The 11,700-nt window shown below is 44.9% G+C and overlaps 1 protein-coding gene across 1 annotated transcript; it reads right to left on the bottom strand.

Moving 5' to 3' along the window:
• Positions 1 to 2,033: 2,033 nt before the first annotated feature.
• pskh1 (protein serine kinase H1) lies at positions 2,034 to 9,047 on the bottom strand. Its single transcript, XM_070830147.1, has 3 exons — positions 8,507 to 9,047; positions 6,726 to 7,649; positions 2,034 to 3,369 (listed from the first exon to the last, which is right to left on the bottom strand). Exons 1-3 carry the CDS (start codon positions 8,573 to 8,575, stop codon positions 3,052 to 3,054), a joined length of 1,311 nt encoding a protein of 436 aa, XP_070686248.1. The 5' UTR covers positions 8,576 to 9,047; the 3' UTR covers positions 2,034 to 3,051.
• Between the last annotated feature and the right edge of the window lie 2,653 nt (positions 9,048 to 11,700).

Below are 11,700 nucleotides of genomic sequence, written 5' to 3'. Positions count from 1 at the left end.
AAAAAAGTTAATGGTAGAAGAATCAAAGTGTTATCATTCATTTAGACACGCGATAACAAAACATGAACAACTGTTTTCAGCTAACAGTGTTGAGTTGGCTACTTCATTTAGGACGACAGCATTTATATATAAAAAAAAAAAATCACACAGATATATAAAAACATGAAAAGGAAAACACTTACAAATGTGCTGACATTCTCCAAAACTGCTAAAGAACTGATTTGGTTATTCATTGAACACGGTATACAACAGGCACTCAATGACGGCGACTAATTCAGCCACAGCAACTCTTTTGAATCCCAATGATTACTTTGTGACTTTCAGTCTTACAGCTGAGATTTTATAACAGGTTAAAAATGTTTATTTGACACAGATGCTATGCTCTAGGAGCAATCAGTGAGCTAACTACCAGAACGAAGGCCACCTCATTACACTGTATGTCACCAAAGCGCTCTCTTTTAAGAGGACCACAGCTGTTGTCTCTGTGAAGGACTTTTAAAATGCACCTTTTCAAGGCGACAGAGTGTGCGTTTGATATAAAAAAGACACATTTTGGATGGAGTAGCCATCAAAATGTAGTCCGAGTGAAGACTTGAGTGTATACCGATAACAGTTCCAATGTTAGCCTCACTTATAGTAAAAGACACCAGGACAGTCAACAGCAGTGGGATAAAGGGATGTCAGATCTAAAAATCAGACAAACATCAAGGAAAAAATGGAAAGACCAGCAAAGGACAAAAAGAAAGGAAAAACTGAGGTCAGCTGACATGGCTCGGTTAGGTTTCCAGTACGTGTTTAAAAACTTCACAACAGCAACACACTTTATAGGTCTGTGGTAGATCACAGCAAAATGCTCATATAAAGAAGAAAAGACCACACTGTGACTGATTTACTCTGAAAACGCAGTGAACAGGTCCGATAATGCGACAATTGTAAAAACGGACAAAATTCCATTTAACTGTACAGATGAAGAAGTGCTTCAGCAGATTTCTCTTTCTCTGAATCCTTTTGCTACTTTTGGGAAATCTTCCATAATCAAATATCACATTTCACAAGTTCAGAAAATTAAGTTTAATGTCTTTTACCACAATATTACAAAAACCAAAATCCCTTGTCTAGTCTCGTCTCAGATTATGGCTATTATAGATCCCCATGCTCTGTTGATGCATCACATCATGTGAGGATGTGGAGTTTGCACACATGGAAGGGCAGAATTAAGTGCATAACAAGGTTTCATGTATAATTCAAAATATTTTCTAATCACATACACCAATGCTCATCTGATTCACTTCATGCTCTTCATGCTCTTCATTATCTTCAGTGGTTTCCTTCATTTCTGTGGTATAGAAATGTAGGGGTCGACTCCCTGCAGGCTCCCCATGACCTGTCTGAGAGCTGCTTAGTCACCAGCTCCCACGTCTCAGAGCCCAAACTCTGGGCTCAGGGTATCTACTCCCCGTTACAATGGCTGGTAACATCTGTCATTCCAACAAAGAAATCTTTTCACTTATTTTGACAGCGTGCCAGGTGCTGATGCTGGTGGGATTCGTCACTGCTGACCCACTGAGCTCCAGATGTTGGTGGAGCAGGGGAGAGTTAGGATGGGGGGAGGGGGGACGGCACCGGCTATCCGTAAATCATCAAAACATGAGGAAGTTTGTGAGTTCCCCTTAACTACGAGCTACTTTCAAAGTGGCGATTTAGTAAATGTGAAGAATCGCCAAGCTGTAGCGTGGCGTCCAAAAAAATCAAACAATATATTAAAGTGAACAGCCATTCATTTGCAAATGTAGGTATTTTAAATGAACTTAAAATGTCACTTGGTCTAAATAGGCCATGTATTAGCCAGCTAGCTTTGTCAGTGGGTTCAGTTAGCCGCAGAACAAGCTGTCATAGATATTTAGCAACAGCTCATTTCTATGTCAGAACTAGTTTGTGCGGCGGCGCCACCTGTTATAATTCAGTGACATGTAACCACGGTAAGTTTGAACTTACAAAGAGCTGGTGCAACCGTCTGCAGCTCTCTGTGACAGAGGTCTTTGCCTTCATTGGTGCATGCAACATGTGCCATTCTCTCCCTTACCAACCATCAAGACTGTAAAACCACACGAGGCCACAGTTATTAGAGCACTGCTATACAACACAAAGGGATCAGAGTGGGTACTTCATGAGGGAATCTACTGATCCGTGACAATCTTTGGGTGTGTGTGTGGCCTCTTGTCTAATACAATACACTGAAGATTTAACACTGACACAGAGCAGCTTCACAATCTTCTGACAGCTTTAGAACAATGATGTGAACAGGGCAGTGATGGCAAGATTAGATAAGCTTAGAAGTGACTAATAAAAAATATTCCTTCATTCTGACCTCTATGGGTTTGGTTTAGTTGCAGTGTGTTTCCATTCACCACATCTTAAGACAAGGTCTGTACAATTAGTACAATAATAAATTCACAGCAATTTTCAACCAGGAATGAGTGAGGGGAACTTGTCTTCCCCTCTTCTTTAAGTATCCCCTTCTTCATCTTCAGTACCCAGAACTCTGTTCAACAGATCCTCGTGGAAGGTCATTATCCAGTGACCATTTGAATGGAGACTAATAATCATGTCATCAATAATAAATAAATATGTAGAGACACAGGGATTGAAAGAACAAAAGGAGGAGTGGAAGGCACCATCCTGCCCGGGAAGAAGTGAAGGGACGGACGGAGAGATGATGTAACCCTTGAAGTTCAAAACTTTACTTGTGTGTCCTTTAATGTGCTCATCAGGAGTCACGCTGCCGTAGGAATTAACAGACACACTGTCTTCATGATCATTTGTGACTTGGCAGCAGCTACTTATCAACCTTACTCCTACTTTTGCTGGCAGCCATGGCTTTAGTCAGGCCATTGTCCTCTTTTTTAAGGCAATGATTTTGGACTGAAAGCCACTCTGGCCTCTAACACTGGCACCAACTTCACATGGCGATTAGAACAGTTCAGTCACTGTAGTGCTGTTACCCCCAAAAGTCAAAGGTCCTCAGCAGCCGCTGGCTGTCACCGTCTCGTTTCAGCCATTGTACTGCTGCTGATAGCGGCGGTTCAGCTCGCGTAGCTCCTTCTCTCGCTCCCGACGGGCTTTGTTGGATTTGGTGGAGCGGCTGGAGCGGGTGGACTGGGCCGACTTGGTGCTGTGGCAGCGTGACGACGCCCGCTTCAGGAGGTTCTGAGATATACAGCGCTGGAGGTTCTTCATGGACGAGGCGGCGGCCATGCTGACGATCCAGGGGTGCTTGAGGGCCTGGCCAGCTGTGAGCCGCTCGCTGGGGTCCACTGTAAGAATCCTCTCCACAAAGTCTTTGGCCAGGTTGGACACGCTGGGCCACGGCTGGAGGGGGGAGACACATGTGACGTGAGGTTACTGATGACAATAATGAGTAGTAATGACAAGTTTTAATGTCAGTGCTCTACATAATCCAGACCAGCGGTTTACCAGCTGAGGTATGGGCACAGAGCCGTGGTGCACCGGTTTATCTAAGTTCATCATTAATTGCTGGAAAAGAGTTAGAATTGTTAATGTTGTTAGTTCCATCTATGCTCTTCAATACAGTGGGAATCCAACAGAGAAAGCACACGAGAATTAAGTGACGGGGGGTAGAAACAAGGAAAGGCCTATCATGGAAATGATCTAGTACACTACGTCTCTTGAATACTTCAAAGTAAAAAACACTCTGCTTTGAATAATACTCTGTGTCAAATGTGTTTTTAATTACAGCGGCCCGTCACTGTGAAACAATCTGAATCTATGATTCAGCAAATATTGTCTATTTAATAAGTTTAACTGCAGTCGCTGAAGAGACCATTCCCAGTGTATGTGGAAGCTGCATACTGGACCACGACTGGCTTCTAAACTAGCTGTGATGCCACACAAATAGACTCTTATGTTCACGTGGTAAACTCTGATTCAGACTCTTGTCCCACGTCAACAGATGAACCCAGTGTCAAACTGTGCACGTGCGTCATTCTGCTCCGTGACGCTCAAACATCCAAGAGGAGTAACAGAACAACAGAACACTTCTGAGCAGAGGGCGACTTAAAATAAGGAAGACTTGATAGTCAGCAGAGGTTTGTCCTCTGGACACAAGAGGGCAGCAGAGTGGTATGAAGCTGAGAGTGTCAGGCACAGTGTGAGGACAGTTCTGACAGCAACTGTCTGAACTGAGAGGAAACTATGTTCGGTGTTTGGTTTATTCGACTCGTAGTGAATTTGTGCCTCTGCTTGATCGCAGAATATGTTTTGCTTGAACAGAATTTCATGTTTCATCTACTTTAAAATAAAACGTACTGCTGCTGACTCTCTTTCGGAGACACGGACTCTGCTTAGTGCGAGTTACTGGTAGTGAGTCAAACTCTACCCCCTACTTAGACAGGAACTGGGAATATCAACGCTGCATGCCTTTCTACACCACACACACACACACACACACACAGCTTGTGTCCTGCTTGGCAACCAGCTGTGTTTTTAGTCTCCCAGTAGACAACTAACCCCCTCTTCACACAGCAGGTAAATCACCAGTGCTGGCTAAAGATACATGACACATATATAACCCTCAAACATGCACTTCTCCTCCCCCTACAACAATGTCTGGGCTGTGATTAGTTCTTGGACTGCGGCTGTAAATGTGAGCATTATTTATCACAGCTGTAAAGACACATGTCCCAGAGGAAAGTGCATTCAAGTGCGTCCACCTCAGCTCCACTGCTCATTTAGCCTCAGGACTGGATCTACTTAAACTGGGTGTCACTGGCCTCTGTCCCATCTCTCTGCCTGGGAGCATAATACAAGTTCTTGTCCTGCTTGCTTACATGGAAATAAAATGGCCCTTTTTAAACTTTTAAGTGAATAGTTCTCGTCCTCAGTTGTGAATGTCCGAGTCGTGTCCAAAGCAGCGAAGCAGCATAAATAAATGATCATTTATCAGAAAATAGCGACTGATTGATAACTTGACCGATTATTTCAGCTCTACATTTGTTGCAGGCTTTGTAAGTGTCCAGTGGTATATCTCGTTTAAAGCAGACACTGTCTGAAAACCATTTCAGAGCAGTTAAAGGAGCCCTCTGGTGTTTCTGACCACTAGTAGTGCTGTGGAGCCATGTTATTATGAAGTACATTCACTGCCATTACAATGACCATCGGTGACGCTAATGTGCCAAGAAACTTTGCAATGTGCCAACAGAGGTAAGGAAGATTGTGAGCTAGCGAATGTGGATGTAAACAATTCAGGATTTAAAATATTTTTTTTTTAAGTTTGAGAAGACTGAACATTGGTGAAATGTAAGCATAACCTGGTTTGTTCACAAGAAAATAACACAGGGTGCCTTTACAGTGTCAATCAATAGTTTCACCATAATAATAAGTCAAATGATTATTAAACAATATGTGAAAAAGGTGTGAAGGGGTTGCTTGTAGTAACATACCTGCAGTGTATTATCACTCAACTGGGCAGTTCTCAGCTCCACGCAGCATTTTAGCATATATCAGCTCACTCTTGGTTCCTTGGCCCACTACTTAATCCAGCACCAAACAGCAGGATGCCAAAATTGGCGACCAGCTGGCAAACATAGTGAAGCATTTAGCTGCTAGAGAGCAAGACACTGGGTGGACACCAAAACTACATTTCAGACTTCCATTCACCATGTAGCCAGAGACATGATTCTATAAAAACGCTCATGTTACTCCATCGGAGCTGGATGTGGACACGGGCATCTAGTTTGCCCACAGGTTTACCATAAAAAGGTTAAAAGGTTAAAATATGACAATGTACCAGCTCGTTTCCGCTTCCTTGAGGAAACATTTTCTTGGGTTTGCTGATGGAGAATAAGCGCTGCTCTCTCACTGATCTCATGGGAAATCTGGCTCTTTTTTTAGTCTTTTATGTGACGACCAAGACCACAATATGTACTCAATAACCACTTTATCATCCTAAATATGCAGAATGGTTGATTCCAATGAAAAGCTCCCTACTCCAGCAGCTCTGCTGCACTTTCTGCAGGCCATACATAAAATAAAGACTCTCTGGAAGTGATTTCAATTACTAAATGTATCAGATCTGACCTAATCTTATCTGTCAGACACTTGACAGAAGTTGAAATGTGGATGCATCCTCAGAAAACTGTGATAATTCAACTGCTCCTCATTAAATATTACGAAACTACTCAGCTATTTTTCGCGCCGGAGTGGCTGTATGTGGGGCAAACATTAACCATGGGCCCCTTTTGTAAAGCTCACTGGCAACATAAACATCCCACGCTATGAAACAAAGGAACGGACAACTCAGCATTCTTCCAACTAGATACACAGATAGAGCATAAATTATTGTGCACACACACACACACACGCGCGCGCGTAGAGGCAGGGCATATTGACTTAGAGAGAACAAACAAATGAGGGCGAGTGAGGTGAGGGGAAAGGTAGGGGGAGCATGAGACAGACATGGATGAGAACTGAGAGATGAGGAGCGAGGTGGTGTGTGAAAATGTGTGTGTGTGTGAGTGTATCTGTGTTAAACCATGTCACCTCACAGGAAAAGCTGAACTTTTTGGAAATCTGTTGACAAAGCCTCATGCGGTGTGAGGAATGTAATCCAAATATGCGTGAAGTCTGCTGGGGTGTGTGTGTGTGTGTGTGTGTGTGTGTAAGTGTGGGAAAGAGGGAGAGAGCCTGTAACAGATCTAACTCCTCACCTCTCCAGAGAAGCTGTACTTCCCCTTGAGGATCTGCCGGTAGAGCCTCATGCGGTTGTCGTCCTCAAAGGGCATGGTTCCGCTCAGCAGGATGTACGATATCACCCCCAGCGCCCACATGTCCACAGCGTTTGTGTAGGGCTTCCTCACCAGGATCTCAGGGGCGATGTACTCTGGCGTGCCGCAGGTGGTCTTCATCAGACACTCGTCTCCCTTCTTCCTGCTACTGGCCAGACCAAAGTCGGTGATGATGATCTTGGAATCGGCCCCGGGGTGGTAGTAGAGCAGGTTCTCCGGCTTCAGGTCTCGGTGAGTGATCCCCAAAGTGTGGAGATACTTGACGCCGTCCAGCACCATCTGCAGCACCCGCGTGGCGTCCCGCTCTGTGAAGGAACCGCGAGCGATGATCCGGTCAAAGAGCTCTCCTCCGGTGGCCAGCTCCATCACCATGTAGACACGCTCCGCCGTCTCAAAGACCTCCATCAGCTGGATTATGTTGGTGTGACGGACGCGTCGCAGAACGCACAGCTCTGACTCGCACACCTCCCTCCCCTCCCGGTAACGGGTCTCGATCATCTTGATGGCGTACGGCTGCCGCGTGCTCTTGTGCTCCACGCGAACGACCCGGCTGAAACTGCCGCGACCTATCAGAGCTTTGATGTCGTACTTGGCCGTGACCCGGGGGTCAAACTTGGCTCGATATTTTGCCACCTTCTTCCGCTGGGGGTCCGACAGTTCGGACGGGTCCTTGGGCGGCTGGGCGGAGGCAGTGGGAGTGGCAGCTTGGGCCTGGGCCTGATACGGGGAGGCGGAGTCAACCTTGTCACCTGCCCCTCCACCGGCCCCACCAATCTTGCTCCTAGTGCCATCCCCTCGAATGAAGTGCTTATAGATATCTGTCTGAGGAGGCTGAGGAGGATCGACCTGAAAAATACAGCAGCACAAATTACAAAAGCTGATTCATTTGTGAAGTTAATTGTCTAATGTAAAAACAATGACATAAAGATTCTTAGTCTAAAGCCCCACTGATACTGATTGATCACTATTTGGACTTCTAAAAAATAGCAGGCAACATATATTGGCAGATTGTTTTGTTTTTTTACATGTGGCATCATATAACTCACTGCTTTGTTTGTAAGGTGACCAAGATACAGCTGAAAAATCATCACGTCACTGTTCTCTCTGCAGTTCTGTACATCATACACACTGATAAGATACAGTGTATCTGCAATGAGCTTATGATGGTCGATACTTCGGGAGGCTGATAAATCAGTCTCGCTCTCACAGTTGCTCTCATAGTTAAAGATGAATCATTAAAGCCTCTGTGTGCAGTTGGGCTGTAGACAACAGTCATTTATCTGTTGACTACATTCTCGATTAAGCCCGTCACAATTTTCCAAAGCCCAAAGACAATAATCAAAACAGTTTTCAAAAGAATTCAAAAGCTTTCTGATCGGGGACATGAATGGAGCGGCTGAGAATGGGCTGGAGGCATCGCATAGACTGTACCAAGCACTTATAATCTCCTGATGATCTTCAATTGTTTCAACCATTTCATTAACAAAAATGTATTCTTGAGACATTCATTCTCTAGGTCCAGCTTCTCAAACATGATGGTTTGCTGTTATCAATCGTTAATTGCAGCCCTGTGTGGTTATCATCTATACTGATTACTGGTAGTAGTGGAGCGGTAATGGTACTACTGTTGTTACTAATGGTATCAGTATCTGTGGTGTTAACAATGTTATTACCATTACTAGCAACAACATTGACCTACTGACCTTTTTGACCAGGTCCAGCTGAACGTCCCCTGGAGGCTCAGGGAGGACCTTACTGTTCCTGCACCCCATCACATCACCTTGGGCCAGTGCCCAGCCAGCCACACAGGCCACCAGGAGCCCTGCCTCATCACCGCATCAGCTGATTCAACACACTCAGGGCATCCAACATCCAGCCTGTACCCACGATCAGACAGACGGTTCATGAATAAAGCTGATTACACCCACTCAAGTCCCAATGAGCTGGCATCAGCAGTCATAGTTCAAGAATACACCCGATACATCCACTTGAGTCCAGCTGATGAAGTCCACGAGTTCATGAATATGTTGTGGGCAAGCACGCTGATTGTCTTGACTCCATCAGCTCGTACAGTGTTACTGAGTGTCGATTTAATACAATATTCTTTCATAGGCCTGTGCCGGTGCGTTCTCGGGGGCACACAGCCAAGCTGCGCAGTCAGCAGGCAGGGGGGTACCTCCAGCCCCTAGAAGAACCTACCAGGGCCCCATCTCAACTGGTGTAATATGTTGAATCTTTCAGAGAAAACTGCATGAGTACAGTTTGTACGGACGCTTAGGACACAGAAACAGTGGTCGATCGGTGCAGGGGAGGCAGGGGCGTGCTCCGTAACAGGTCTGAGCGCGGTCGCCTTGAGGAGGAATGCAGAAAGATTCAGGCAGGAAAATAAGATCATCAGCTTCGATCCGCTGGGAGAAGCTGCGATGTCAGCAGCGGCCTCGCCACAGATAGAGCAGCTCCTCTGGAGAATCGCAGGCTGGAGAACGGCGAAGGGAAGCTCTGAAATGCAGAACAGCGAATGAAATGTGAATCTCGAGTGATTACGGTTGGGCTCACCTAACACATGGGCACCGTGTCTGAGCTGACATGCTGAACGCTGACATGACAGCACAGCACAGGAGGAGGCCAATCACTGATGGGCAGGAAGGCGACTTAACCATTTTGGCACGAGAGTTTAGTGCAGAAGTTTGTGATGAGGCCATATTGTGAAATTTCCTGCCAAACTATAATTACAGCCATCCAGACATGTTTGGCCAAGAAAACATGGGATAGTTTGCCATTGTAAGAAATAGCTGCACTGTCACAGATGGTCACTTATATCCCAGAATCAAATGCTGGAAGTCTGCTTAATATATTGTTCAAAGTTCTCAGTGCAAAATGCTTAACAACTTACTTTACTTTTTCATTCACAACCACAGAAAACTAACTTAAAAGCTCCTCTCATAACACAGTTCAGAGCACTGAAACCATGACATGCAAAGACATGAAAACATGAATTTTAACTTACAACTGGATTTTAGTTTAGTTAAGATTTTTTTTTTTTTTTTTTTTTTTACAAATGGCCAGGCCGTGCTCATGTCAGTGTTTTTTCTCTTTGGCCAAAAACTCACCGGGCCGTTACTTTTCGGTCAGGCGGGCAAACAGCGGGACAGCCTGGGCAAAGCCTCACTAGCAGAGCCGACATTAGAAGTGGAAAAGTGGCCTCCAGCCTCACCTCGGTCCTCGTCGGAGACAGCAGCGGACTGTGGGAGCATGCTAACTAGCCTGCTAGCATCAGGGCAGGACTCCCGGCTCTGCCAAACCCAGCCTCCTCACCCCACTCTCACTCAGCTGGGCTCTCCATTTTCACCTCGCACTTTCCCAACTTTACTCCCGATGACAAACAAGTCAAATCCCCCACTTCCGTCGTTGGCGACATTTTGTGTCAGTCCCGGAGCTCCGTGGTTTGTTTTAAAGACGAAAGGGGGCTGTGACTACAACAACATGTCAACTTGTCCGGTCGGTTGCTTTTCTGGACGGTGTTTTTCGCTCAGGACCACCTTCCCACAGCCAGACTCAGTGTGAGGACAGACCCACTGCAGCACACCTGTTCCGGTCTGCACTTTCAAAATAAAACCAAGTTTATACTGGGGAACTAAATGGGTTTTTGTTTAGTTTTTTATTAAGGGATGTAAGCTAAAATAATTTCTGTACGAGCTACATTATATATTTTAGCTTAATTGAGTCTTTATAATAATGAATAATATAATTCAAACCAAATATCAGATAAAGAAATAACATCATAGAGGACACACGCTGTACTGTAGTCTATTTAAAATATTAGTATTCAGGTCAGGCAGGTCAGTGTCCTAACTGAAAAGATACGTCTGTTAAAGAAGTAACACACAGGATTGTGATGTTTCCAAAGAAGACAACAACTTAGAGGCCAAGAAAGGTTGAGTGCATCAAGTGGTTTGTGAAAGATGATTGAAATGTTGTTTAGGGAGGAATATGCAGCACTTACGCACTTAATAAATGACATGATACCTAGTGAGATGTCCTGCTTTATTATGTGATAAGTGTCAAAGGCCTTCATTATGCCACAGTTGTGCGCATTATTGTGCATGAACTTCATTACACATTTTGCATATTTGTATATGAATGTGTTTGATCGAATGACCAGAAAGCAAGTTTGGTGAAGCGTAGTGCCTTTGCAGACAAGAAACCGCCATGAGCAAATCAACCAACAGTAGTTATCATCAGAAATATATGCAATGCAAGGAAAATTAATTGAGTTAAATCCTGCATTAGTTTTTCCAACTAGCCATTTTATACGCTTTTACTTTGAAGGCCCAATTATTTAACTTCCTGTGCACTTCATCTGTCTCTGGGCAGCCTGATGGAGCTGCTCTTCCACCCAACTTCTTTTGTAGAGACGGGACGACCTCCCTCGGCCTGTGTCGACCCCATTAAGCCCTCGCCGTCACTTCCTGGATACAGAGAGAAGTCCCTCTGTCAAAGTGCTGACTGCTCTCCTGGAAGACAACTAGACAGTTTCTGAGGGACGTTTCCAGCTAAGTCAAAAGTTCAGGTTAGACGTGTTACATGTGGGATGACTCTTATCTGACCCTCAAGCAGGAACATCTGAGGGAATCTGTGATGTTTAGTACAGCTGTGCACCCATCTACAGACATCTGAGCTAAATATGAATGATATGGAGCTATACTAACATGAGAATGACAGATTATAGTTCATCCAGTTATTCCTTTATGTGGTGGGGTCCCACTGGGACACTCTCGCGGACCACTGGTGGTCTACTGACCTCTGTTGGGGATCAACTAAGGCACTTAATTCCCAGCAGACATGCATATGGATCAGGGTCTGTAATTCCTATGTGCAGTAAAGCCAACTTAAATTC

Source organism: Pempheris klunzingeri, chromosome 5, assembly GCF_042242105.1.
Source record: "Pempheris klunzingeri isolate RE-2024b chromosome 5, fPemKlu1.hap1, whole genome shotgun sequence".
NCBI lineage: Eukaryota > Metazoa > Chordata > Actinopteri > Acropomatiformes > Pempheridae > Pempheris > Pempheris klunzingeri.
The sequence above is the reverse complement of the archived record's forward strand: the minus strand, read 5'-3'. Positions and strand labels throughout refer to the sequence as shown.

Excerpts from the sequence above, each read along its gene's own strand:
- pskh1 (XM_070830147.1), bottom strand. The coding sequence starts at position 8,575 with ATGGGGTGCAGGAACAGTAAGGTCCTCCCTGAGCCTCCAGGGGACGTT. Across the intron at positions 7,650-8,506 it reads AGCTGGACCTGGTCAAAAAG|GTCGATCCTCCTCAGCCTCC; the intron begins GTCAGTAGGTCA and ends TGTATTTTTCAG. Across the intron at positions 3,370-6,725 it reads AGTACAGCTTCTCTGGAGAG|CCGTGGCCCAGCGTGTCCAA; the intron begins GTGAGGAGTTAG and ends TCCCCCCTCCAG.